Below are 26819 nucleotides of genomic sequence, written 5' to 3' on the forward strand. Positions count from 1 at the left end.
CGTCAATCCCGCCCCCACCGTGTCCCAAATTCTATGCCCCCCGAGATTCAGCGGGGGCGGAAATCGCGCCGCGCCGGTCGGTGGGCCCCCCGCGGCGATTCTCCAGCCCGCGATGGGCCAAAGTCCCGCCGCTGACAGGCCTCTCTCGCCGGCATGTTTAAACCACCTACCTGGCCGGCGGGATTGGCAGTCCAGGCGGGCTCCGGGGTCCTGGGGGGGGGCACGGGTTGATCTGACCCCGGGGGGGTGACCCCACGGTGGCCTGGCCCACGATCGGGGCCCACCGATCGGCGGGCGGGCCTGTGCCGTGGTGGCACTCTTTTTCTTCCGCCTTCGCCATGGTCTTCACCATGGCGGAGGCGGAAGAGACCCCCTCCCCTGCGCATGCGCCAGGATGACGTCAGCAGCCGCTGATGCTCTGGCGCATGCGCGGACTTACGCCGGCCGGCGAAGTCCTTTCGGTCCAAAAGGCCGTTCACGCCAGCCGGCGGAGTGGGAACCACTCCGGCGCGGGCCTAGCCCCTCAATGTGAAGGCTTGGCCCCTAAAGGTGCGGAGAATTCGACGCCGGAGTGGTTCACGCCACTGGGACCCCCCGCCCCGCCGGGTAGGGGAGAATTCCAGCCATGGTCCCGGCAAAGTACTTCCAGAACTCCTCCAACTTCGGGCAGGCCCAATACATATGGGTGTGGTTAGCAGTCCCCTCAAGCACCACCCGCATCTATCCTCTACCCCCGGAAAAAAAACGACCCACCCGTGACACTGTCATGTACATTCTGTGCACCACTTTAAACTGAATGAGGCCTAGCCTCACGCACAAAGAGATTGAATTTACCCTTCGCAGGACCTCACTCCATAACCTCACCTCAAATGCCCCCCCCCCCAGCTACTTCTCCCACTTCCGCTTTATATCCTCCACTGAGGACCTCTCCCTTTCTATCAATTCCCCGTATATGTCTGAGATCCTACCCTCCCCTATCTCACCTTCACACTGATTCTTTTCCTGCAACAATGGGGTGGTAGCCTCGGAAATATGGCCAACTCCTCCCTCACAAAATTCCTGACTTGCAAGTACCAAAACACATTACCTCTCGACAACTGGAACTCCTCCTCCAACTCTCCCAACTCCGCAAACCTACCCCCAACTAACAGGTTCCTAAAACACTCTATCCCCACCCCCTCCCATACCCTGAATATAGAATCCAGCCCTGCCAGGATAAATCTATGATTGTCACAGATCAGTGCCCATGATAACATAACCTCCATTTTAAAATGATCCCACACGCTGAGCAATGAAACCACGACAGGGCTCTTGGAGTACTTTACTGGCGAGAATGGAATAGGCGCCAGTAACAGTGCCCTCAAGCTCGTCCCTCGACACAAGGCCTCCTCCATCTGCCCCCACACCGACCTCTCCTCCGCTGCCCACTTCCTGACCGTTTCAACATTCGCTGCCCAGTAATGATTCAGCAGGCTCGGTAGTGCCAACCCTCCCCTCCACCTATCCCTCTCCAAAAACACCCTCCTGATCCGAAGTACCTTAAACTCCCATCTAAACTCCGAAATCATCCTATTCATCCTTTCAAAGAAAGGATTGGGCACAAAAATTGGGTGATTCTGGAAAATAAACAGAAACTTCGGCAAGATCATCAACTTTACTGTCTGAACCCTCCCAGCCAGCCAAAGTAGAAGAATATCCCACCTCTTAAAATCCACCTTCACCCCCTCCACCAAGTGCACCAAATTCAACTTATGCAATTGGGCCCAACTATGCACCAACTGTACACCCAAATATCGAAAACTCAACTTGACCAGCGGAAACAGCAACTTGTCCAAGCCCCTGCCCTGCATCCGAGCATTGACCGGGAACACCTCGCTCTTTCCTACATTGATCTTAAACCTCAAAATGGTCAATATCCCCATAATCCTATCCATACTTTCCACCGGGTCTGTGATGTGCAACAGCAGGTTGTCGATATATAAGGAAGACCACATGCTCTATCCTTCCCCCTCAATACCCCTCCACCCCCCCCCCCCCCACCCCCGCCCCTTAGAGCCATTGCCAAAAGCTCAATTGCAAAAAGCAATGTAGACCATGACCAACCTGTCTGTGTCAAGGACCAGAACCTTCGCCAGCATATTCTTGTTGCGGTGCAGGGGTTAGGTGGGGTAGGCATGGGGGGGAAGGGTGCTTCGGTACAGAGGACGTTGGTCTTGTGCCTCGGGTGAGGGTCATCCTGCTGGCAGGAAGGCTAGTTAACGATGGTAAAATGGGGGAAGAGCTGTGGGTGGAGGAGAGGAGAGGAGGGGTGGTGCACTTTCAGGTTATGTTGGTTTTCTTTGTTTGTGACTTGGGTGGGGATGGTGGGCCTGGGGAGGCAAGATATTTTGTCTTTGTTTTTGGGATGGGGAGGGGTTGGTTGGGGAGGGGTGACGTTGAAGGGATCGTTGTGGAGCAGTTGGCTAGAGGGGTATGGCGGTGGCCATCTTGAGGGGTCCCGGGAGGTGGAGAGGACATGGGCCTGGAGGAGTCCATTGAAATGTGAATATGGCTGATCGGGATGGGGGGGGGGGGGGGGGGGGGGGGGGGGGCCTTCTAGCCCTCCAACCAAATTTGTCTCCTGGATGACTAAATGGGTCAAGCAAGAGGAGAGGTCCCTTGTTTTCACCCACTTACTGAGTTTTAAGGCAGATGTGGTGTTCACACATGGGCTGATCAGTAAGAGGGTGGCCTTTTTGACTGGCATTATAGTGGGTGATCCAGGGGGTAAGTATTTGATGGTGAGTGAGAGGTTGCGTCCGTGGTGTTGGTGAAGATCTATGCCCCAAACAGTGGTGAGCTATTGCCAAGTATTTGCGGGAGGGAATAACAGCATGGTAGCATTGTGGATAGCACAATTGCTTCACAGCTCCAGGGTCCCAGATTTGATTCCGGCTTGGGTCACTGTCTGTGCGGAGTCTGCACATCCTCCCCGTGTGTGCGTGGGTTTCCTCCAGGTGCTCTGGTTTCCTCCCACAGTCCAAAGATGTGCAGGTAGGTGGATTGGCCATTGTAAATTGCCCTTAATGTCCAAAATTGCCCTTGGTGTTGGGTGGGGTTACTGGGTTATGGGGATAGGGTGGAGATGGTGACCTTGGGTAGGGTGCTCTTTCCAAGAGCCGGTGCAGACTCGATGGGCCGAATGGCCTCCGTCTGCACTGTAAATTCTATGATAATCTATGATAACAGTTTGTATTCGGTCAATTATTGCTGGAAATAACATGAACCAATGTTGTGATGAGATTTTCATACTTGTGTCATATTTTCACCGTGATCTATTTTCATTGGGTCATCAATTTTCCCTGGCTGGATAATCTAGAATCAGGGGTCATAATCACAGAATGTCTTCATTTGGGGGGTTGTCCATCCTTGGAATTCTGTGCTTCACCGATGAGTATATCCAAGTCAGAGATGGATATGCTTTTGGATACTAAGTGAATCAAGGGATATTGGGGTTCAGGCAGGAAAGATATGGTAGATCAATTGAATGGAGGATCGGGCTCGAAGGGCCAAATGGCCTACTCCTGCTCTTTTTTCTTAACCTCCTGTACTCTTAATACATTATTTAATACATTATTACAGTATTTAATTTTTTGCTTTCTAAATGATGATATAATAGGCAGTCAGGCAATTTCCTACTCTATGTACGCATTTTAAAGAAATAAAAGACTTGTTTTTGTTAAGCACTCCTCCGGTTCCCTGAACACTTGATTTACTTTTGAAGTTAACTGACCAGTTGCACGTTTCTTTTGGTTGCATCGGTTGAGGGGGTGAATGTTGGGTGAGACACTGGGAGAAACCTGCGGCCCTTTTCCAAATACAATCATGGGTCCTTTAGTCGGAATTTCCCAACCCCCCCCCAAATGTGGGCTTTCCTGCAGCGGAGGCGACTGACCATTGGCTGCCAGCGGGATGTTCTGGTCCTGTCCAAGTTCACAGCGTGGAACCAGCGGTGGGAACTTCCCAATGGGAAGGGCTGGAAAATCCCAGCCTTTATTTTTACACATTTGGCAACTAGGGACCCAGTTGCACATCTCACCTAAAAGATAGCACTTCTATCTATGTAGCAACCAATCACTAATACAATGGTGTGTTACTCTAGTTAATGTTCCATGTCCCAGCAGTGGACCTAGAACCCATTCCCATTGTGACTTAGAATCATAGAAAGTCCACGGCGTCATGTCTACATCGGCCAAACAATGAGCCACTCAGTCTAATCCCTCTCTCCAGCATTTAGTCCACAGGTTACGACACTTGAGGGCGTAACCAGACACCTTTCAAATGAATTTCCGGTTTCTGATTCTGCTACCGTTTCAGCTCTTGAACCACACAACCCTCTGGATTTAAAAAAAAAGTTTCCTCATCTCCCCTCTAATCTTTCTAACAATCACATCAAATCTATGCCCACTAGTCACTGACCTCTCTGCTGAAGTAAATAGGCCCTTCCCATCCACTCTACCCAGGCCCCTCACAATTTTGTACATCTCAATCAAATCTCCCCTCAGCCTCCTCTATTCACAGGAGAACAAACCCAGCTTAACCAATCTTTCCTCATAGCTGCAGTCCTGGAAACATCCTCGAAAATCTCCTCTGTACCCCCTCTAGTGCAATTACATCCTTTCTGTAATTAGGTAACCAGAACTGTACAAAATCATCAAGTTACGATCTAACCTAGTGTTTTCTATATAACCCCCCTGCTCTATTCCATACCTCGGCTAACAATTAAACAATTCCAAATGCCTTCTTAACCACCTTATCAACCTGTCCTGCTACATTCAGGGATCTGTGGACATTCACTCCAAGTCTCTCATTTCTTCTGCTTCTCTAAATATCCTCCCATTTATTGTGTAATCCTTTGCCTTGTTTGACTTTCCCAGCTGCATTACCCCACACTTCTCTGGGTTGAATTCCATTTGCCACCTTTCTGCCTATCTAACCAGTCCATCTGGCTACAGCCATCCTCCTCACTATCTACCATGCGGCCAATTTTTGTGTCATCTGCAAACTTTTTGTTCATTCCCTCTACATTTACATCCAAATCATTAATGGAAATGCACAAAAAGCAGGGGACCGAATACTGAGCCCTGCGGAACCCGACTGTAAACAGCCTTCCAGTCACAAAAACACCCATCAACAATTAACCTTTATTTCCAGCCACTGAACCAATTTTGTATCCAGTTTGCTACATTACCCTGAACCCATGGGATTTTTTTGTAATCAGTCTGCAATGTGGAACCTTGTCAAAGGCCGAGAATTGTTAAAAACCCATGTAGACAACATCAACTGTATTACCCTGTCATTCTCCTTGTTACTTCCTCAAAAAAATCAACCAAATTAGTCAGACACAACCTTCCTTTAACAAATCCATGCCGACTGTCCTTGACTCGTCCACACTTTCTAAATGACAGTTTACCCCATTCCTCAGAATTGATTCCAATAATTTTCCCACTACCAAGGTCAATTAAGGGGCAATTTAGCGTGGCCAATCCACCTAGCCTGCACATTTTTGAGTTGTGGGGGCGAAACCCACGCATACACGGGGAGAAAGTGCTAACCCCACATGGACAGAACCCAGAGCCGGGATTGAACCTGGGACCTCGGCGCCGTGAGGCCACAGTGCTAATCCCTGAATCCTTTTAACAGCCTGGGGTGTGTTTCACCCGATCCTGGTGATTTATCCATTTATAAGGATGCTAATCCGCTTAATACTTCCTCTTCCCCTAATTTTATCATATCTAAAACTCCATCTCCTCCTCTTTAATTACTACGTCCATTTTGTTCCCTGTTTTGTGACATAGACATGAAGTATTCATTGAGAACCATACCCAGGTCCCCCGCCTCCATTCATAGGTCCGGTGTTGGACATAAGCTTGCCTTTTCTGCGATATCTTATCCAATAAGGTCCTTGACATCTAGGGGGCTCTAGATTTGGCAGCCTATTGCAGTCACAGGAGTACCAAAAAGGTTCAAAACAGATCGGTTTATTCCAAAAGTAAATGCAAGCTGCAAAGTGGCAGGAAGTACGAGTCCCAGCCGGATCCATCCAAAGATGCCAGTCGCTTTCCTGGCCAGATTTTATGGTGGATTTTAATGAGCCTCACTGTTAGGCCTCCACCCTTCTGCGGGGGAGCTCGTATTTCACGAATCCCACTGGGAGATCAATTGGGTCATCCCCGTGAGTCCCGTGGGTGTTATTACATCCGTCCCCCCCAAAGTCCGTAAGCCCCTCTGTCGTAGAGGAGGCCTCCTTCTTCACTTCGCCCGCAGTTTTGCTTCCGGTGGTTGTGGGGTTGGGTCAGGGGCCGGGTAATGCATTGGGGAGCATGCTTCCACATCAATTGTCTGGGGTGGTTGCCATCAGTAGCTGCTCCCTGGTGGAGCTGCCGTTCAAGACAATGGACACTTCTGTCTCTATGTCAGTTCCTGAGTCTTCCACCTCTCTGTGTCTTGGCTCCTGGGGGGAGTTGCCCCTTGGCACTTGGGTGACGGGGCAGGAGAGACGGAGAGCTGACTTACCATACGGTCTCCCTGCCTACGCACCATCTGCTGCTTGGTTTTCACCATGTACGATACTGTCCAGTCCTTTCTACTGCGGCCCCTAGTATCCATCAGGCACTGTCTCAGATGTTACGGACATGAAGCGTGTCCCCCAGGCTGAAAACATCTGACCTGTGTCCATCTACAGTGGTATTGTTTCTAGAGATCCTGTGTCTTTACCACTTTTCTGTTAATATTGGGGAATGTCAGACAAAGGCAGGTCCTCAACCTTTGGTCCATCAGTAGGTGCGTCGGTACCACTCCGGTCATTTTGTGTGGGTGGTCCGGTAGCTAAATGCCAACTTTGTCTCCATGGATCCCATGGCCTGCTTCCTCTTTTTTTTTTAAAATAATTTTTATTGAAATTTTTACAAAATATAAACATTTCAACTCTATTAACAAAACAACCGCGGTAACACCCCAAGAACAATACCCACCCAACTTCAAAAGCAACTATAAACAAAAGAAAAAAACAAAAGAACACCCAAACAACAAAAGGGAAAGAGATAACACCCGCCACATCCCACAAACCCATGTACACAGTTCTCCCTCCCACCGATCCAAACCCCCCCTCCCCCCCATCCCCCCCATTCCCCCACCCCCCCACCCCCGGGTTGCTGCTGCTGCCGGTCTATTTCCCAACCGTTCCACCAGGAAGTCCAGGAAAGGCTGCCACCGGCTAAAGAACCCTTGTACTGATCCCCTCAGGGCAAATTTCACCTTCTCCAATTTAATGAACCCCGCCATATCACTGATCCAGGCCTCCACGCTTGGGGGCCTCGGATCCTTCCATTGGAGCAAGATCCTCCACCGGGCTACTAGGGACGCAAAGGCCAGAACACCGGCCTCTATCACCTCCTGCACTCCCGGCTCCACTGCAACCCCAAAAATTGCGAGTCCCCAGCTGGGCTTCACCCTGGATCCCACCACCCTCGACACCGTCCTTGCTACTCCCTTCCAAAACTCCCCCAGCGCTGGGCACGCCCAAAACATATGGGCGTGGTTCGCTGGGCTCCCCGAGCACCTAGCACACCTGTCCTCGCCCCCGAAAAACCTACTCATCCTCGTCCCAGTCATGTGGGCCCTATGCAGCACCTTGAACTGTATGAGGCTAAGCCTCGCACAGGAAGAGGAGGAATTCACTCTCTCCAGGACATCCGCCCACGTCCCCTCCTCAATCTCCTCACCCAGCTCCTCTTCCCATTTACCCTTCAGTTCCTCCACCGAGGCCTCGTCTACCTCCTGCATCACCCGGTATATGTCCGAAATCCTCCCTCCTCCAACCCACACCCCCGAGAGCAACCGATCCCGCACCCCTCGTGGGGGCAGCAAGGGGAACCCCTCCACCTGTTGCCTAGCAAACGCCCTCACCTGCATGTACCGAAACATGTTCCCCGGGGGGAGCCCAAACTTCCCCTCTAACTCCCCCAAGCTCGCGAACCTCCCCTCCACAAACAGGTCCCTCAACCTCCTAACCCCTACCCTGTGCCAGCCCAGAAATCCTCCATCAATGCTCCCTGGGACAAACCGATGGTTCCCCCGTATCGGAGCCTCCATCGAACCTCCCACTTTTCCCCTATGCCGTCTCCATTGCCCCCAAATTTTGAGGGTAGCCGCCACCACCGGGCTCGTGGTATACCTCATTGGAAGGAGTGGCAACGGCGCCGTTACCAGCGCCTCCAGGCTCGTGCCCACACATGACGCCGCCTCCATCCTCTTCCATGTTGCCCCTTCCTCATCCATTACCCACTTACGCACCATCGCTGCGTTGGCAGCCCAATAGTACCCACAGAGGTTGGGCAACGCCAGCCCCCCCCATCCCTGCACCGTTCCAGGAACACTCTTCTCACCCTCGGAGTCCCATGCGCCCACACAAATCCCGTGATACTCCTGTTGACCCTCCTAAAAAAGGCTTTCGGGATAAGGATGGGGAGGCACTGGAACAGGAACAAAAACCTCGGGAGCACCGCCATCTTAACTCAACCCTATCAAAGGCCTTCTCCGCATCCAATGCCACCACTATCTCCGCCTCCCCTTCCATGGCCAGCATCATAATGACATTGAGGAGCCTTCGCACGTTCGTATTCAACTGCCTTCCCTTCACAAACCCCGTCTGGTCCTCATGAATGACCCCTGGCACGCAATCCTCTATTCTAGTGGCCAGGATCTTTGCCAGCAGCTTAGCGTCGGCGTTTAGCAGCGAAATCGGCCTATATGACCCGCACTGCAGAGGGTCCTTGTCCCGCTTCAGGATCAAGGAAATCAGCGCCCGTGACATAGTTGGGGGCAAAGACCCCCCCCCTTGCCTTGTTAAAGGTCCGGACCAACAGGGGGCCCAACAGGTCCAAATACCTTTTATAAAATTCTGCCGGAAACCCGTCCGGCCCCGGCGCCTTCCCCGACTGCATGCTCCCTATCCCTTTGAGCACCTCCTCCAGCTTGATCGGTGCCCCCAGTCCCTCCACCTGCTCCTCCTCCACCCTCAGGAATCACAGCTTGTCCAAGAAGCGCCCCATTCCACCCCCCTCCACCGGGGCTTTCGACCGGTACAGTTCCCCATAGAAGTCTCTGAAGACCCCATTAACATCTACTCCCCTCCGCACCACCTTCCCAGCCTTATCCGTCACTCCCCCAATCTCCCTGGCCGCGTCCCGCTTTCGGAGCTGGTGTGCCAACATCCTGCTCACCTTCTCCCCATACTCATACACAGCCCCCTGTGCTTTCCTCCACTGAGCTTCCGCCTTTCTGGTAGTCAATAGGTCGAATCTGGCTTGAAGGCTACGCCTCTCCCCCAGCAATCCCTCCTCTGGAGCCTCCGCATATCTCCTATCCGCCCGCACCATCTCCCCTATCAGTCTCTCCCTTTCCCTCTGCTTCCCCCTCTCCCTATGGGTTCGGATGGAGATCAGTTCCCCCCTCATCACCGCCTACAATGCCTCCCAGACCATCCCCACTCGGACCTCCCCGTTGTCATTGGCCTCAAGGTACCTCTCGATACACCCCCGAACCCTCTTGGCCACCTCCTCATCTGCCAGCAGCCCCACCTCCAAGCGCCAGAGCGGACGTTGGTCCCTCTCTTCCCCCAGCCCGAGGTCCACCCTGTGCGGGGCATGATCTGAGATGGCAATGGCGGAGTATTCCACATCCTCCACCCTCGAAACCAACCCCCTGCTCAGGACAAAAAAATCAATCCTCGAGTAGGCCTTATGTACGTGGGAGAAAAACGAGTATTCCCTGGCCCCCGGCCTCGCAAACCTCCAGCGACCACCCCCCCCCCCCCCCCCCCCCCCCCCCCCCCCAACCCGGTCCACAAATCCCTCAACACCTTAGCCGCCGCCGGCCTCCCACCCGCCCGGGACTTGGATCGGTCCGATGGGGGATCCAGTACCGTGTTGAAGTCCCCCCCCCCCACGACGGCTGGTGATGGAACTGGAGTCAGGATGCGATGTATCAGCAAAGCAAAGCCGGAGCGATGAAAAACAGACCGAACCATGTGCGGGGTCTACTTTTATAGGTCCCCCAAAGTCCGTGCCTCTTCTCTACCTGCCGTGTATTGATTGGGCCTCTTCCCAATCGATATTTTCCAAACCCCCCAATCTGAGGGTCACTTCTCGATGGGTGGGGCGGTCTCTATGGTTCTTTGTGTTGGATACTATGGTGCCGTTTTGTCTGGGCGTCTACTCAAAAGTATCCATTCATACTTAAATGTTTCTATTGTGCGGGCCTGGATCTGGATCACCTCATTACTATGTAGATCGTTGTTGCCATTTACACCTTTGGCTGATACTCTGCACCTGGCCATAAACTGGTTTCTGTACGTGCAGAATGCTAATTAGCCTTCTGCAAACTGCTTGTCCTTGCTAAGACTGTTTTCTCCCTGCAGCCTCAGCAGTTCTCCATTTTGTAGCCCAGTGTCCATCTTAGGTGGCTACAGCGGTGAGGGATATCTGCGGTGCGGGATATCTGCGGTGCGGCATGTCTGCGGTGTGGCATGTCTGCGGTGTGGGATGCCTGCAATGTCTGCGGTGCATGATATCTGCGGTGTGGGGTGTCTGCGGTGTGGCATGTCTGCGGTGTGGGATGTCTGCAATGTCTGCGGTGCATGATATCTGCGGTGCGGGATGTCTGCGGTGCGGGATGTCTGCGGTGCAGGATATCTGCGGTGTGGGGTGTCTGCGGTGCGGGATGTCTGCGGTGCAGGATATCTGCGGTGTGGGGTGTCTGCGGTGCGGGATGTCTGCAGTGTGGGATGTCTGTGGTGCGGGATATCTGCGGTGTGGGATATCTGCAGTACGGGATATCTGCGGTACGGGATGTCTGCGGTCTGGGATATCTGCGGTGTAGGATGTCTGCGGTGCAGGATGTCTGCGGTGCGGGATATCTGCGGTGTAGGATGTCTGCGGTGTGGGATGTCTGCGGTGCGGGATGTCTGCGGTGCGGGATATCTGCGGTGTAGGATGTCTGCGGTGCGGGATATCTGCGGTGTAGGATGTCTGCGGTGTGGGATGTCTGCGGTGTGGGGTGTCTGCGGTGTGGGGTGTCTGCGGTGTGGGATGTCTGCGATGCGGGATGTCTGCAGTGTTGGATGTCTGCGGTGTGGGATGTCTGCGATGCGGGATGTCTGCGGTGTGGGGTGTCTGCGGTGTGGGATGTCTGCGATGCGGGGTGTCTGCAGTGTTGGATGTCTGCGGTGTGGGATGTCTGCGATGTGGGGTGTCTGCGGTGTGGGATGTCTGCGGTGTGGGGTGTCTGCGATGCGGGGTGTCTGCGGTGAGGGATGTCTGCGGTGCGGGATGTCTGCAGTGTGGGGATGTCTGCGGTGTGGGATGTCTGCGGTGCGGGATGTCTGCGGTGCGGGATGTCTGCGGTGTGGGATGTCTGCGGTGCGGAATGTCTGCGGTGCGGGATGTCTGCGGTCTGGGATATCTGCGGTGTAGGATGTCTGCGGTGTAGGATGTCTGTGGTGCGGGATATCTGCGGTGTGGGATGTCTGCGGTGCAGGATGTCTGCGGTGTGGGATGTCTGCGGTGTGGGGTGTCTGCGGTGCGGGATATCTGCCGTGAGGGATATCTGCGGTGTGAGATGTCTGCGGTGTGGGATGTCTGCGGTGTGGGGTGTCTGCAGTGTTGGATGTCTGCGGTGTGGGATGTCTGTGATGCGGGATGTCTGCGGTGTGGGGTGTCTGCGGTGTGGGATGTCTGCGATGCGGGGTGTCTGCGGTGAGGGATGTCTGCGGTGCGGGATGTCTGCGGTGTGGGGATATCTGCGGTGTGGGATGTCTGCGGTGCGGGATGTCTGCGGTGCGGGATGTCTGCGGTGTGGGGTGTCTGCGGTGTGGGATGTCTGCGGTGCGGGATGTCTGCGGTGTGGGATGTCTTCGGTGCGGGATGTCTGCGGTGTGGGGTGTCTGCGGTGCGGGATGTCTGCGATGCGGGATGTCTGCGGTGCGGGATGTCTGCGGTGTGGGGTGTCTGCGGTGTGGGATGTCTGCGGTGCGGGGTGTCTGCGGTGTGGGATGTCTGCGGTGCGGGATGTCTGCGGTGTGGGATGTCTTCGGTGCGGGATGTCTGCGGTGCGGGATGTCTGCGGTGTGGGGTGTCTGCGGTGTGGGATGTCTGCGGTGCGGGGTGTCTGCGGTGTGGGATATCTGCGGTGAGGGATATCTGCGGTGTGGGGTGTCTGCGGTGCGGGATGTCTGCGGTGTGGGATGTCTGCGGTGCGGAATGTCTGCGGTGTGGGATGTCTGCGGTGCGGAATGTCTGCGGTGTGGGATATCTGCGGTGTGGGATATCTGCGGTGCGGGATGTCTGCGGTGCGGGGATGTCTTCGGTGCGGGATGTCTGCGGTGCGGGATGTCTGCGGTCTGGGATATCTGCGGTGTAGGATGTCTGCGGTGCGGGATGTCTGCGGTGTGGGATGTCTGCGGTGCGGGGTATCTGCGGTGTGGGATGTCTGCGGTGTGGGATGTCTGCGGTGCGGGATGTCTGCGGTGTGGGGTGTCTGCGGTGCGGGATATCTGCAGTGTGGGGTATCTGCGGTGTGGGGTGTCTGCAGTGTTGGATGTCTGCGGTGTGGGGTGTCTGTGGTGTGGGGTATCTGCGGTGCGGGGTGTCTGCGGTGCGGGATGTCTGCGGTGCGGGATGTCTGCGGTGCGGGATGTCTGCGGTGCGGGATGTCTGCGGGGTGGGATATCTGCGGTTTGGGGTGTCTGCGGTGTGGGATGTCTGCGGTGCGGGATATCTGCGGTGTGGGATGTCTGCGGTGCGGGATGTCTGCGGTGTGGGGTGTCTGCGATGCGGGATGTCTGCGGTGTGGGATATCTGCGGTGCGGGATGTCTGCGGTGTGGGGATGTCTGCGGTGCGGGATGTCTGCGGTGCGGGATGTCTGCGGTGCGGGATATCTGTGGTGCGGGATGTCTGCGGTGTGGGGATGTCTGCGGTGCGGGATGTCTGCAGTGCGGGATGTCTGCGGTGTGGGATATCTGCGGTGAGGGATATCTGCGGTGTGGGGTGTCTGCGGTGCGGGATCCCTGCGGTGAGGGATGTCTGCGGTGTGGGATGTCTGCGGTGTGGGATGTCTGCGGTGTGGGATATCTGCGGTGAGGGATATCTGCGGTGTGGGATGTCTGCGGTGCGGGATGTCTGCGGTGTGGGATGTCTGCGGTGCAGGATGTCTGCGGTGTGGGATGTCTGCGGTGCGAGATGTCTGCAGTGCGGGATGTCTGCGGTGTGGGGATGTCTGCGGTGCGGGATGTCTGCGGTGTGGGGATGTCTGCGGTGCGGGATGTCTGCGGTGCGGGATGTCTGCGATGCGGGATGTCTGCAGTGCGGGATGTCTGCGGTGTGGGATGTCTGCGGTGTGGGGATGTCTGCGGTGAGGGATGTCTGCGGTGTGGGATGTCTGCGGTGTGGGGATGTCTGCGGTGTGGGGTGTCTGCGGTGCGGGATCCCTGCGGTGTGGGATGTCTGCGGTGCGGGATGTCTGCGGTGTGGGATGTCTGCGGTGCGGGATATCTGCGGTGAGGGATATCTGCGGTGTGGGGTGTCTGCGGTGCGGGATCCCTGTGGTGTGGGATGTCTGCGGTGCGGGATGTCTGCGGTGTGGGGTGTCTGCGGTGCGGGATGTCTGCGGTGTGGGGTGTCTGCGGTGCGGGATCCCTGTGGTGTGGGATGTCTGCGGTGCGGGATGTCTGCAGTGTGGGATGTCTGCGGTGCGAGATGTCTGCAGTGCGGGATGTCTGCGGTGTGGGGATGTCTGCGGTGCGGGATGTCTGCAGAGCGGGATGTCTGCGGTGTGGGATGTCTGCGGTGTGGGGATGTCTGCGGTGAGGGATGTCTGCGGTGTGGGATGTCTGCGGTGTGGGGATGTCTGCGGTGTGGGATGTCTGCGGTGCGGAATGTCTGCGGGCCGGGATGTCTGCGGGCCGGGATGTCTGCGGTGCGGGATGTCTGTGGGCCGGGATGTCTGCGGTGTGAGATGTCTGCGGTGTGGGATGTCTGCGGTGAGGGATGTCTGCGGTGCGGGATGTCTGCGGTGCGGGATGTCTGCGGTGCAGGATGTCTGCGGTGCGGGATGTCTGCGGGCCGGGATGTCTGCGGTGCGGGATGTCTGCAGTGCGGGATGTCTGCAGTGCGGGGTGTCTGCGGTGTGGCATGTCTGCGGTGTGGCATGTCTGCGGTGTGGGGTGCCTGCGGTGTGGGATGTCTGCGATGCGGGGTGTCTGCGGTGAGGGATGTCTGCGGTGCGGGATGTCTGCGGTGTGGGATGTCTGCGGTGCGGGTTGTCTGCGGTGCGGGATGTCTGCGGTGCGGGATGTCTGCGGTGCGGGATGTCTGCGGTGCGGGATGTCTGCGGTGTGGGGATGTCTGCGGTGCGGGATGTCTGCAGAGCGGGATGTCTGCGGTGTGGGATGTCTGCGGTGTGGGGATGTCTGCGGTGAGGGATGTCTGCGGTGTGGGATGTCTGCGGGCCGGGATGTCTGCGGTGCGGGATGTCTGCGGTGCGGGATGTCTGCAGTGCGGGGTGTCTGCGGTGTGGCATGTCTGCGGTGTGGCATGTCTGCGGTGTGGGATGTCTGCGGTGCGGGATGTCTGCGGTGAGGGATATCTGCGGTGAGGGATGTCTGCGGTGCGGGATGTCTGCGGTGTGGGGTATCTGCGGTGAGGGATGTCTGCGGTGCGGGATGTCTGCGGTGTGGGGTATCTGCGGTGAGTGATGTCTGCGGTGCGGGGTGTCTGCGGTGTGGGGATGTTTGCGGCGTGGGGATGTCTGCGGTGTGAGATGTCTGCGGTGCGGGATGTCTGCGGTGCGGGATGTCTGCAGTGCGGGGTGTCTGCGGTGTGGGGATGTTTGCGGCGTGGGGATGTCTGCGGTGTGAGATGTCTGCGGTGCGGGATGTCTGCGGTGCGGGATGTCTGCAGTGCGGGGTGTCTGCGGTGTGGGGATGTTTGCGGCGTGGGGATGTCTGCGGTGTGAGATGTCTGCGGTGCGGGATGTCTGCGGTGCGGGATGTCTGCAGTGCGGGGTGTCTGCGGTGTGGCATGTCTGCGGTGTGGCATGTCTGCGGTGTGGCATGTCTGCGGTGTGGGATGTCTGCGGTGCGGGATGTCTGCGGTGCGGGATGTCTGCGGTGCGGGATGTCTGCGGTGCGGGATGTCTGCGGTGCGGGATGTCTGCGGTGCGGGATGTCTGCGGTGTGGGATGTCTGCGGTGTGGGATATCTGCGGTGCGGGATGTCTGCGGTGCGGGATGTCTGCGGTGAGGGATATCTGCGGTGCGGGATGTCTGCGGTGCGGGATGTCTGCGGTGCGGGATGTCTGCGGTGTGGGATGTCTGCGGTGCGGGATGTCTGCGGTGCGGGATGTCTGTGGTGCGGGATGTCTGCGGTGCGGGATGTCTGCGGTGCGGGATGTCTGCGGTGCGGGATGTCTGCGGTGCGGGATGTCTGCGGTGTGGGATGTCTGCGGTGTGGGATGTCTGCGGTGTGCGATATCTGCCGTGAGGGATATCTGCGGTGCGGGATGTCTGCGGTGCGGGATGTCTGCGGTGCGGGATGTCTGCGGGCCGGGATGTCTGCGGTGCGGGATGTCTGCGGTGCGGGATGCCTGCGGTGCGGGATGTCTGCGGTGCGGGATGTCTGCGGTGTGGGATGTCTGCGATGAGGGATATCTGCGGTGCGGGATGTCTGCGGTGCGGGATGTCTGCGGTGTGGGATGTCTGCGGTGTGGGATATCTGCGGTGAGGGATGTCTGCGGTGTGAGATGTCTGCGGTGCGGGATGTCTGCGGTGAGGGATGTCTGCGGTGTGGGATGTCTGCGGTGCGGGATGTCAGCGGTGCGGGATGTCTGCGGTGCGGGATGTCTGCGGTGTGGGATGTCTGCGGTGTGGGATGTCTGCGGTGTGCGATATCTGCCGTGAGGGATATCTGCGGTGTGAGATGTCTGCGGTGTGGGACTTTTTTGTTTCTATGTCCTAGTCTTCTCCCCAATTTGCACAACACAACGTTATAAAACTGAAATTGTATTGCACTGGTGTTGAATCTGTAGCATAAGTGTATCATAATTTATGTTGACTTACTCATGGAAATATTAATGGATGTTTAGTTGCTAATTGAACGACGAACAGAATGTAGATTAACGTACTTTATTGATTCTATTTATAAGTTATTCATGTAATGTTAATAAAAGAATACTGAATAAGGCAGAATTTTATATATTGATTTTACATCTCTATGACCTAACTGGTTCAATTCTTCCTCACATTGATCAAGCTTACTATTGTCATAGCTTCAAGGGCCCTCAGTGGATGCAAACCTAAGCCTGCAAAACAGGACTTAAATGAGCCTGAAGCGGATTAGGTAAATAACATACTACAGTATGGAGTGTTTCTGAGGTGGGATACAAGTACCAGTTGGAAAAATGGACTGGATTTTCTTCACTTATAAATGAGTGGTTTGCTAAGGTATTTCAGAAGGTAGTTAAAAGTTAACCATTGCCCAGGGACCAGAGCCACATATAGACTATACTAAGCAAGGATAGCGGATTTCCTTCCTAAGACGGCATCATGGACCTGCTCGGTTTTACGTTACAACTTCATATTTGAGATATATTTCTATAAAAGTTCAGGAGGCCTGAGAAGGTAAATCCAAAAGAGGTTTTAATGCAACAACAAAAGTAGGGGCTGCAACGCGGGTTACAGCTCCAAGGTGCCAAAGGGGACCACCATCATAGCCAATCCCAGTCCAGGCCGGCTTTCATAGGTCAATTTCCACGAGCCCACAGCTGATGAGCCTCCGCCCATTAGTGGGGGGAGCTTGAATTCTACGAGTTCCACTGGGAGATCAATTGGGGTGTCCCCATGGGTCTGCTGAGGGTTATTACACCCCCCCCCCTCCCTCCCCCACACTGTACAAAATTCCCTTGGTAGCAGGTTGTAGATGGGATCTCCTTCACTGTTTTGCCCGTGGCTTTTTGTGGGGTTGGTATCGTGTCAGGGAGAACCTTTTTCACGCAGAACATCAATATGTCCCCTGTAGAGGTCCGTTTCCGATCAGAATATCCTCTGAAAGTACTGAGGATTACGTGTCCATATCAAAGACTGAGTTGTCTGCGTCCTGTTGGCCTGGGCACAGGTCTCTGGTGCCCCTTGGTTCCAGGATGACAGATTCGGAGTGCGGGTGGGGGGGGGGGAAGCAAGAGGCCGATTCATCCGGTGTGGTTTGCTCTGGGCAGGCACCCTGCCTTTGATGTGGTCCACGTGCGTTCACAGGGTTCGATCTCCAGTTTTGACAGTAAGGGACTGGTCCTGTTCTCTTCACTATGGTCCCTGGGATCACTGTCCCCAAAATTTTGAATGTGGGCCGCGTCCCCAGGATTAAATTCTCTGACGATTGTGGTGCATCTTCTGAAAGCCCTGCTTCCTTTCCACCTTCCCGCCAAGTTTCAGGAACGCCAAATTTCGGCATGTCCGGAAGTGTCTGCCATCAGCAACTCTACCGGCACGACGCCGGTTGTAGTGTGTGGGCTAGTCTGATAAGTAAACAGGAATGGTGCCAGACTAGTATCACCTGACCCTGAAATCTGGGTCTTTGTGCTCCGTTTAAATGTCTGGACTGTCCAGTCTGCCAGACCGTTGGAAGATGGGTGATGGGACGGATGTGTTTCACCCCATTAGTGCGCATAAATCCTTGAAATTTCTCACTTGTAAAGGGGGTCCCCTGGGAAATGACAATCACCTCCGCAAAGTGGTGGGAGACATTTTGTACACGTCCACCTATTTGCAGTAGCTGTCCTTCAGGAGCAGAAATATTGATCCTAAGGAGGGCAGCACAGTAGCACAAGTGGTTAGCACTGTGGTTTCACAGCGCCAGGGTCCCAGGTTCGATTCCCCGCTGGGTCACTGTCTGTGCGGAGTCTGCAAGTTCTCCCCGTGTCTGCGTGGGTTTCCTCCGGGTGCTCCGGTTTCCTCCCACAGCCCAAAGACATGCAGGTTAGGTGGATTGGCCATGATAAATTGTCCTTCGTGACCAAAAAGGTTAGATGGAGTTATTGGGTTAAGGGGATAGGGTGGAAGTGAGGACTTAAGTGGGTCGGTGCAGACTCGATGGGCCGAATGGCCGCCTTCTGCACTGTATGTTCTATGTTCTTAGGACCCTGCGAAGTCGGCGTGCAACCGCACCCAGCGGCATCCCAGCCACTCCCACAGATGGAGCGCGGCTGATGGAGAGGGTTTCTGGTGCTCCTGACAAGCCGTGCATTGCTGCACCAATCGCTCGATGTCACCGTCGAGCCCTGGCCACCACAATATAACTATTGGTGAGCATTTTCACTTTCGAAACCTTCGGCTGTGTGCTCTGCAAGTTCTGCAAGATAGTTCGCTGGCCTTGCCGCAGGTCAACCACGTGGGATTACCACAGGATGATGCCGTCCTCCACGCTGAGCTCCTGCTGTTTTGCCATGTAGACCCGCAGTTCCTCCAGGAGCTTCCCTTGCAAGACACCATATAGAACAAAGTTTTGCCAACATAGGGTCTTTTTGGTTCCATGCACGAATTTCAGTGGCCCTGACAGGTAATGTGTCCATAATGTTTACTGGTAGCTTCATCCACTATAGAAGGGACAGGGGCCATACAAGCAGTGGGAGACGGCTAAGGGCATCCACTTGCACAATCTGTGCATCTGGACAATATTCAAATGTGCATTTGTTGACTGCCAACAGCGAAGGCCACCTTTGAATCCTGGCCAAGCTGTCGGCGGTATCAATTTATCCTCCTTGAATAGGTGAAGTAGGGCCTATTACAGTAAAATGACGCCCGTAGATGCACTGACCGATTTTTTTTAACTGCAAAAATCACGGTTGTCCTTCGCTTTCAATCTGCGCTCCACGTTAGCCAGGGTTTTGGACACCTAGGCTACCGGCCTTTCCACCGCATTGTCCCACCAATAGGAAAACACTACCCCAACAACATAAGCATGTGAGGATGAATGGTTTCACAGGGTCGTAATGTGTTAACAATTTTTAAGAAAGCAGCTGCAGCTTCATCCTGGTGAACGCATCCACTTGTGGTGCTTTCCACACCCACTTGTGGTTCATTTTTCAGAGCTCATGAAGTGGCACCAACAAGGTAGCCAGTTTCGGCATAAACTTCCCGTAATAGTTGAGGTGTACCAGGAGCGACCTCAGCTCTGTCACATTCTTGGGTGTCGGAGCTCCCTTGGTATCCCAGACATTTTCCTCCGCCGGCTGCAACCTGTCCTTATTGACGAGGTTTCCAAAATATGTGACCTTTCGTCTGGAAGACGCACTTGTCCCTTTTCAGGCAAACATCCATATCGGAAACTGTCAAAGGACCTCTTCTAGGTTGCCCAGGTGTTCCTTCCCGATGGCTCCTGTGATAGGTACATCTTCCAGGTAGGTAGACACCGTGGGGAGCTCTTGGCGAATGTTTTCCATCACTCGTTGAAAAATTGCACGTGAAGACATCACCCTGAATGGCAGCAGTGTGTAACCGTACAGCCCTCTGTGTGTGTTGACAGTGATGTACTTTCTAGACACCACGTCTAACTTCAGCTGGAGCTTTTGGCTCATGTCCAGTTTCACGAAGGAGTGTTCCCAGCTAATTTCGCATACAGGTTCTCTATGCATGGCATAGGCAGGAGGCCTTGTTGGCAGTCATTTTATAGTCACCACACAGGCGAACTGACTTGTCTGGTTTCAGCACCGAGACCAGTGGCGCTGCCCACCCTGCTAACTGGACCGAGTGTATGATGCCCCGGTTCTCCAGGAAGCTCGGCTCATCATCCACCACCGACAGCAGGGTGCATGGAACTGGACAGACCCTAAAATATTTGGGCTGGGCCTCTAGGTCGTCATAGATTTTAGCTGTAACCCCCTTTATCTTCCCAGACCATCCTGGAAAACATCCGGGTACTTTCCGAGGGCTTTGTACAAACCGCCAGTATTCATTCAGAAGATTGACACGCCAAAATGGGCAGCATGGTAGCATAGTGGTTAGCATCAATGCTTCACAGCTCCAGGGTCCCAGGTTCGGTTCCCGGCTGGGTCACTGTCTGTGCGGAGTCTGCACGTCCTCCCCGTGTGTGCGTGGGTTTCCTCCGGGTGCTCCGGTTTCCTCCCACAGTCCAAAGATGTGCGGGTTAGGTGGATTGGCCATGCTAAATTGCCCGTAGTGTCCTAAAAAGTAAGGTTAAGGGGGAGTTGTTGGGTTACGGGTATAGGGTGGATATGTGAGTTTGAGTAGGGTGATCATTGCTCGGCACAACATCGAGGGCCGAAGGGCCTGTTCTGTGCTGTACTGTTCTAAATTCTAAATTCTAAAATGCTGGATCCCCAGACGGAACTTATGGAATGTCTGTTGTCCAGTAGAGTGGTGGCCAGTGGTGACCATTATCTTGGAGCGTTATTCTCATTGGAGCTACTTTGGGGGCCCTGATGCAGTTCAACTGCATGAAATCATCTTCCTCAGGTGGGGCAATATGCAAAGCGCTAGTTTGGGGTGCTTGTGTCACCTGGCCAGGGCGACACTCTCACTGTCGATTCTGGTGGCCTTGGCTGCCGTGGTTCCTGTGACCTCAAGTGCAGCACAGATGTGGGTATTTCTCATTATCCTCTGAGGAGATGCCCCGTCACACTGTGGCAGTTCTTGGCCAGCGGGTATGACCATGCCGCTGTCTTGGTGGGGACTGGGCCGTGTAAATCCTATCCTTGGGGAGAATGTGCAAACTCCACACGGACAGTGACCCGGGACTGGGATTGAACCCGGGTCCTTGGTGCCAGTAGGCAGCAGTGCTAACCACTGCGCCACCGTGCCGCCCTATTCGACAACAAAAGTAAAGGCTGCAACGTGGTTTAAAGCTCCGAGGTCCCAAACGGGACCACCGCCTCAGCCGGTCCCAGTCCCGGCCGGCTTTTATAAGATTATTTCCATCAGCCCTAGCTGATAGGCCCCCACCCAACAGCCGGGGAGCTCAATGGGAGTGTCCCCATGGGTCTTGTGAGAGTTATTACAATTTCATTTTTTAAAAATGAATTCAAATTCACAAGCTGCCATGGTAGAATCTGAACGCGTGTTTCTGGATTAATATAACCGCTATGGCCCTGCACTCAAGACTGGTGTAGCAGTTCAAGAAGGCAGCACACGCCCAATTTTTCAAAGTTAAGGAGGGATGGGCGACTAGCATTGCCTTGAATTATAGATGTGAAATTTGATACCTATGTACCAATACTTTTACAAGCAGGAATTTCCACTTTGCTTGCCACATATTTTTAATGAGAAGGCTGTAACAGAGACGAGAGTCCAGGAGTAAACAGCACATTCATAGTAATTGCAAAACAATGATCATTATTAATCCTGGAGGATTCCTATTAATCCACGATTACTACTTGCCACAACCAATCATCTCCTTTCCCCGGAACTCCTCACCCATTGCACTCAGTTCAATATAAAATACTATGGAGTCTTTTGTCTGGAAAATCAAGAACGCCCATGCCAGTATTTCTACCATTTTGCTGTTTTTGCACTTCTTCATCACCCCTATACACAAATCGTGACAAGTTTGCACATATACAAAAGGCAAAAGGAATGTTTGCTTTTATCTCAAGGTGTTTGGAAATCTAAAGTGAAGAAATGGTGATTCAGTTGCAGAGACACTTGATCGGGTGTCATTTGAAGCACAGTAGTGAGCTTTCAGGGGTTACAGAGCACAGAATGAAACCAGTCTTAAATTATCAGGACGAGCCGCATGAACTTTGTTTGCATTGCGTTAAGGGTGATCTAATTGAGGTATTTAAAAAGGGATTTGAAAGGGTAGATACAGAGAAGCTTCTGGTTTGTACTTTATGAAGTAATTCACGAAACACTTTGATATGTCCAAACCAGGATTCTTTTATTGTGTCTCGTGTGGTAAGATGGCAATCTGATACAGAGCATTTTATCATAAATTCTTGCTACTCTTCTGGAACTTACACCAAGCACTGACCAATTACATGTACATCTTATTACCCTCTCAATCTTTTTCTGAAGATGGTCGGATGTGTCTCCCTTTATATCCGGGTCCCCAGTCACATGACCTTGGTCTGGAGACCGCATGGTGTGCCTGTACTGCCACCTGCCGGTTGGAGGCCACATACCATCCAGCTATGATAGAGCCCATAGGCATATCACCGCAGTGTGTAATTCAGAACGAGGAGATATAATCTCCATGCTCTATATGGATGCATTTACACATAACCAGATTTTCCCTTTTTTAATCAATCGCCTCTTGAGTACCCCAAAGACTTTTCTTCACCCCCCCCCCCCCCCCCTCCTCTTCCTGATCTACATACCACCATTCGGTGACATCGGCTGGGATTTTCCAGCCCCGCCTGTGGCTGGGATTTACCGATGCCGTAAAAAGTCTTTTGGTTGGCTCTTCAAATTTTCCATTCCCTCCTGCGGCGGACCCTGCCCAGAAAATTCTGGTCATTGCCCACAGATTCGGGTTCAGTTTTAATGGGTGCACTGATCATATCGAGTTGAATGTCAAAGCTTTTTCAAAGAGTCATTCAGACTTGGGACATTAGCTCCCTTCTCTCTCCACAGATTCTGTCAGACCCGCTGTTTTCGTTTCAGATTCCGGCATCCGCAGTAATTTGCTTTTATCTTCAAGTTGTCATTCTGTGACTCATTGCTACCCTTTGCATTTGAAAGCTATTTATAGAATTTACAGTGCGGAAGGAGGCCATTCACCCACTAAGTTTGCACCGGCCCTTGGAAAAAGCACCCTACCCAAGCCCACACCTCCACCCTATCCCCGTATAATACTTGAATATAGGATAACAGCAGACCGTAACAACTTGGAAGGTTTCTGCAATCCATTCTCCTGCTTGGCAATTCTCAGTATTGTCAGGGTCACAACTGTGTAGCTGCAAGTGGCTTTAGGTAGGCAACCAGATTCCTATCCTGGGGTATTCCCTGTGCAAATAAGATAGACAGAAGCTCACTGGGCTAAATCGCTAGCTTACCAAGCAGGCCAGCAGTACGGTTCAATTCCCGTACCAGCCTCCCCGGACAGGCGCCGGAATGTGGCGACTAGGGGCTTTTCACAGTAACTTCATTGAAGCCTACTCGTGACAATAAGCGATTTTCATTTCATTTCGAATGGCAACAATCAAATAATATCTGACGGGGGCAACACATTCGGAATAAGATCAGCCAAAACTAAAGTGACTGGATTCATATTTACACCCATCTTGAAGATTCAAGCTTTGGTTTTGAATTGTTTTCTTTTCCCTCCCAGTTGTTCAATATTTAACTGAGTGTTGGAATAGTCATCAAAGAGATGAGATAGCACCACCCTAACTATCTGCATGTGATCATCTGTTTACTTGTAGCCGCATACAAGAGAGGAAGAAGAATTAAGCGATGTAAACCAATACCATCAGCCCCCTCACACGCCTCACAATGCAATGCAGGAGTCCCAGAAAACAAAACAGCCAGTCTTCCAGAGTTAGTTCCAGGAAGGTAAGAGCTCAGTAGTAATTCTTCGAAATACCCATAAACATTCTTGATTACATGCCTGTCAGCATGTAAAAATGCGACTACTGCATAACTAGATTACATTGTTACATTTCAGCTAGGTTCTGTGTTAGTGTGTTGGGCTGAAGGTTCACTTGGATGCAACACCTGTGCCACAACCCACTCAATTTTTTTATCCTTAAACTCAATAAGCATCCTGTTTGATACCCTGCATGTGGGCAGGATGTAAAATGAGTGACAGTCTTATCAAAGGGCAATTTTAACCATCAGAATCTTCACACCAGCCCATTTGCAAACACATGTTACAAAGAATAGAACAGAATACAATTTACAGCACAGAAGGAGGCCATTCGGCCCATCGTGTCTGCACCGGCTCCAGAAAGAGCTACCCAGCTAGTCCCATTCTCCAGGCCTAACTCCGGCGCCCTCTAAATTCATCACTTTCAGGTATATATCCAGCTCTCATTTGAAACCTCCTATGGAATCCGTCTCCACCACTCTCCCAGGTAGCAAATCCAAACAACTCTCTGAGTAAAGAAGGTTCTCCTGACCTCACTCCTAGCTCTCTTGCTGACCATTTTGAAATTGAGTCCACGTGTCACTGACTTACCAACTAGTGGAAACAGAATATCCTTCTTTACCCTGTCAAAATTGTTCATAATTTTGAACACCTCTTAATCTTTTCTGCGCCAAGGAGAACAAGCACAATTTCTTCAATCTTTCCTTGTATCTAAAATTCCTCATTCCTGGTACATTTTAATAAACCTCCTGTGTATTCTCTCTACAGTCAGCAAGGAGGTAATACTCGGTGAGTTATGGTGCAATGGTCAAAAGGAGCAACTGGGGTTGGGAAAGGAGGAACAGGAATCTATCACCCAGATGACCACATGGCTGCCACAGGTGGCTGTCTGTATTTCAGGAAATTCAGCAGGACAGTGACATTGTATAATTTTGTTACAGTGACGTAGTGTCATTCTGTTACAGTGACATTGTGTCATTCTGTTACAGTGACATTGTGTCATTCTGTTACAGTGACATTGTGTCATTCTGTTGCTATATAGTGGAAAGGAGATGAAAGATCCGGCCATGATAATGGGTGAATCAGTCGGTTATCTCTTTGATACACAGAAGGTTGACTGATACAGCGATTCAGTTGTGAAAAAATTCTTTAAAAAAGTAAAGGAAAAAAACCCACAATATAATGTAAAGATAAAATGGAAAATATACAGAAATTGGCATTAATCATACAGAAAAGTAATTTTTTTTAAACTGTCTCTTTCCTGTGTAGGTGACTGTGATGTTTTGTGTTTGCTATAATGTTCATGCATGTGTCCATTTTAATGGTTGTCTGTCTGTGGAACATAGAGACTATGTGAGCTCTGCAGGCACTCCATTATGTGCCAAGTAGTACTATGGAGATTGTCTGAGATTATGGCTGGGATTTTCCAGTCCTGACCATTATGGAAATTCCCGCCCACGGGCAAGACTGGAAAATCCTAGCCTTTGTTTCACAGGGACATTTGAACTGTCAGATGTGAAGTCAAGGACCTGGGAGGATGGGGCATGTTCTGAGATCACGGTCTTGCATGGTGGCACAATGGTTAGCACTGCAGCCTCACAGCTCTAGGGGCCTGAGTTCAATTCTGGCCTTGGGTGACTGCCTTTGTGGAGTTTACACTTTCTCCCTGTGTTTACATGGGTTTCCTCCAGGGTCTCCGGTTTCCTCCCAGGTTAGGTGGATTGGCCATGTTAAATTGCCCCTTAGCTTCCAAAAGGTTAGGTTGGGTTACAGGATAGGGCGGAGGCGTGGGCTTAAGTCGGGTGTTCTTTCCAAGGACCGGTGGAGACTCGATGGGCCAAATGGCCTCTTTCTGCACTGTAAATTCTATGATTCTATGATAGGCTGCTTGGCAGATCAGTTCTCCTGCGTAACTGTTTTCGTTAATAAAGACAGAAAGTGCTGGGTAAGCTCAGCAGGTCTGACAGGCAGCATCTGTGGATACAAAAAACAGAGTTAACATTTTGAGTCCATATAAGTTAACTCTGTTTTTCCCTCCATTGATGCTGCCAAACCTGCTGAGTTTATCCAGCATTTTCTGTTTTGTTTCAGATATCCAGCATCTGCAGTATTTTGTTTTTGTAAGTTTTCAGTGGCGAGTGTGTGTGACAGAGACCCACTCCACTTGCTATTCTAGGTTGCAGACGCTGCAGGTTCAGAGGTAGCTTCTAAGAGGGTGGCTGGCATCCTGAACAGGCAAATATGACATGGCATTCGCACAAGTCGGGCAGCATGGTCGGCACGGACCTGGAGGGCTGAAGGGCCTGTTCCTGTGCTGTACTTTTCTTTGTTCTTTGATCAATAGTCAGGTAGATCCCTTAACCTTTGACAATTGTCGTGTATCTGAGATCATCCCTAGGATCCCTGGCATGTCCCTTGATGGACCTGGCATTGATGTTCTCTTCCTCAGGCTCATGCATATTCACCCTCTTTTGAGGAGGCGTGTTGCTCTACCGTGCAAGGGTTGGCCATGTTCCATTTTCTACGTTGCAGTGCACAACAAACCATGAATATCTCTGAAGCCCTGTGTGGTATGTACTGCACAGCCCTGCCAGACCTGTCAAGCCAGCGGAAATGCATTTTCAGCATGCCAATGGTCTGTTTGACAATCACGCTGTTGGAGGTGTGGTGTTTGTTGTAGTGATCCTCCACTGCATGGGGAAGGAATCGCCACTTTAGTGTCATCAACCAGGTCGGAAGGAGGTAGCCCATGTCACCCAGGATCTTGCCGTCAATCTGGGATGAGATCTCAATAAGCTCAGGAAGCTCTGAGCTTCCCAAGATATATTAGTCATGATAGCTCCCTGAAAAACCAGCAGAGACCTGCATGATTCTTTGCCTGTAGTTGCAAACTAGCTGGATGTTTAGAGGCTGGAAATCCTTGTGGTTCACATATGCCATTGGCTGTTCCAAGGGAGCTCTAATGGTAACATGAGCGCAGTCAATTACGCCCTGTACTGTGGGAAAATGAGCTGGGCATTGTTAATAGCGTCACATATCTAGGCTCCACAATTACCAGAAATCTGTCACTTGATGCTGAAATTAACACACACATCGCAAAAGCTGCAGTTGATGAAGAGAGTGTGGAGCAAACAGCAATCTGACTGAGAACACCAAACAGCAAGTCTGCCAAGCTGTGTGTCCTCGGTG

The 26819-nt window shown here is 52.6% G+C and overlaps 1 protein-coding gene across 2 annotated transcripts in view; it reads left to right on the forward strand.

Annotated features, from left to right (window-relative positions):
* Nucleotides 1–26819, forward strand: part of rbbp8l (retinoblastoma binding protein 8-like) — a 155756-nt gene that overhangs the window by 123702 nt on the left and 5235 nt on the right. The window contains exon 14 of one of the 2 annotated variants that reach the window (XM_038803512.1): nt 23467–23596. The exons of the other annotated variant lie outside the window; for it this stretch is intronic. Coding sequence (XP_038659440.1) covers nt 23467–23596 — 130 coding nt within the window. The remainder of the gene's footprint in view (nt 1–23466; nt 23597–26819) is intronic. 2 annotated transcript variants of the gene reach the window in all.

The sequence above is a fragment of the Scyliorhinus canicula genome, chromosome 7 (genome assembly GCF_902713615.1).
Source record: "Scyliorhinus canicula chromosome 7, sScyCan1.1, whole genome shotgun sequence".
NCBI classification, from domain to species: Eukaryota; Metazoa; Chordata; class Chondrichthyes; order Carcharhiniformes; family Scyliorhinidae; genus Scyliorhinus; species Scyliorhinus canicula.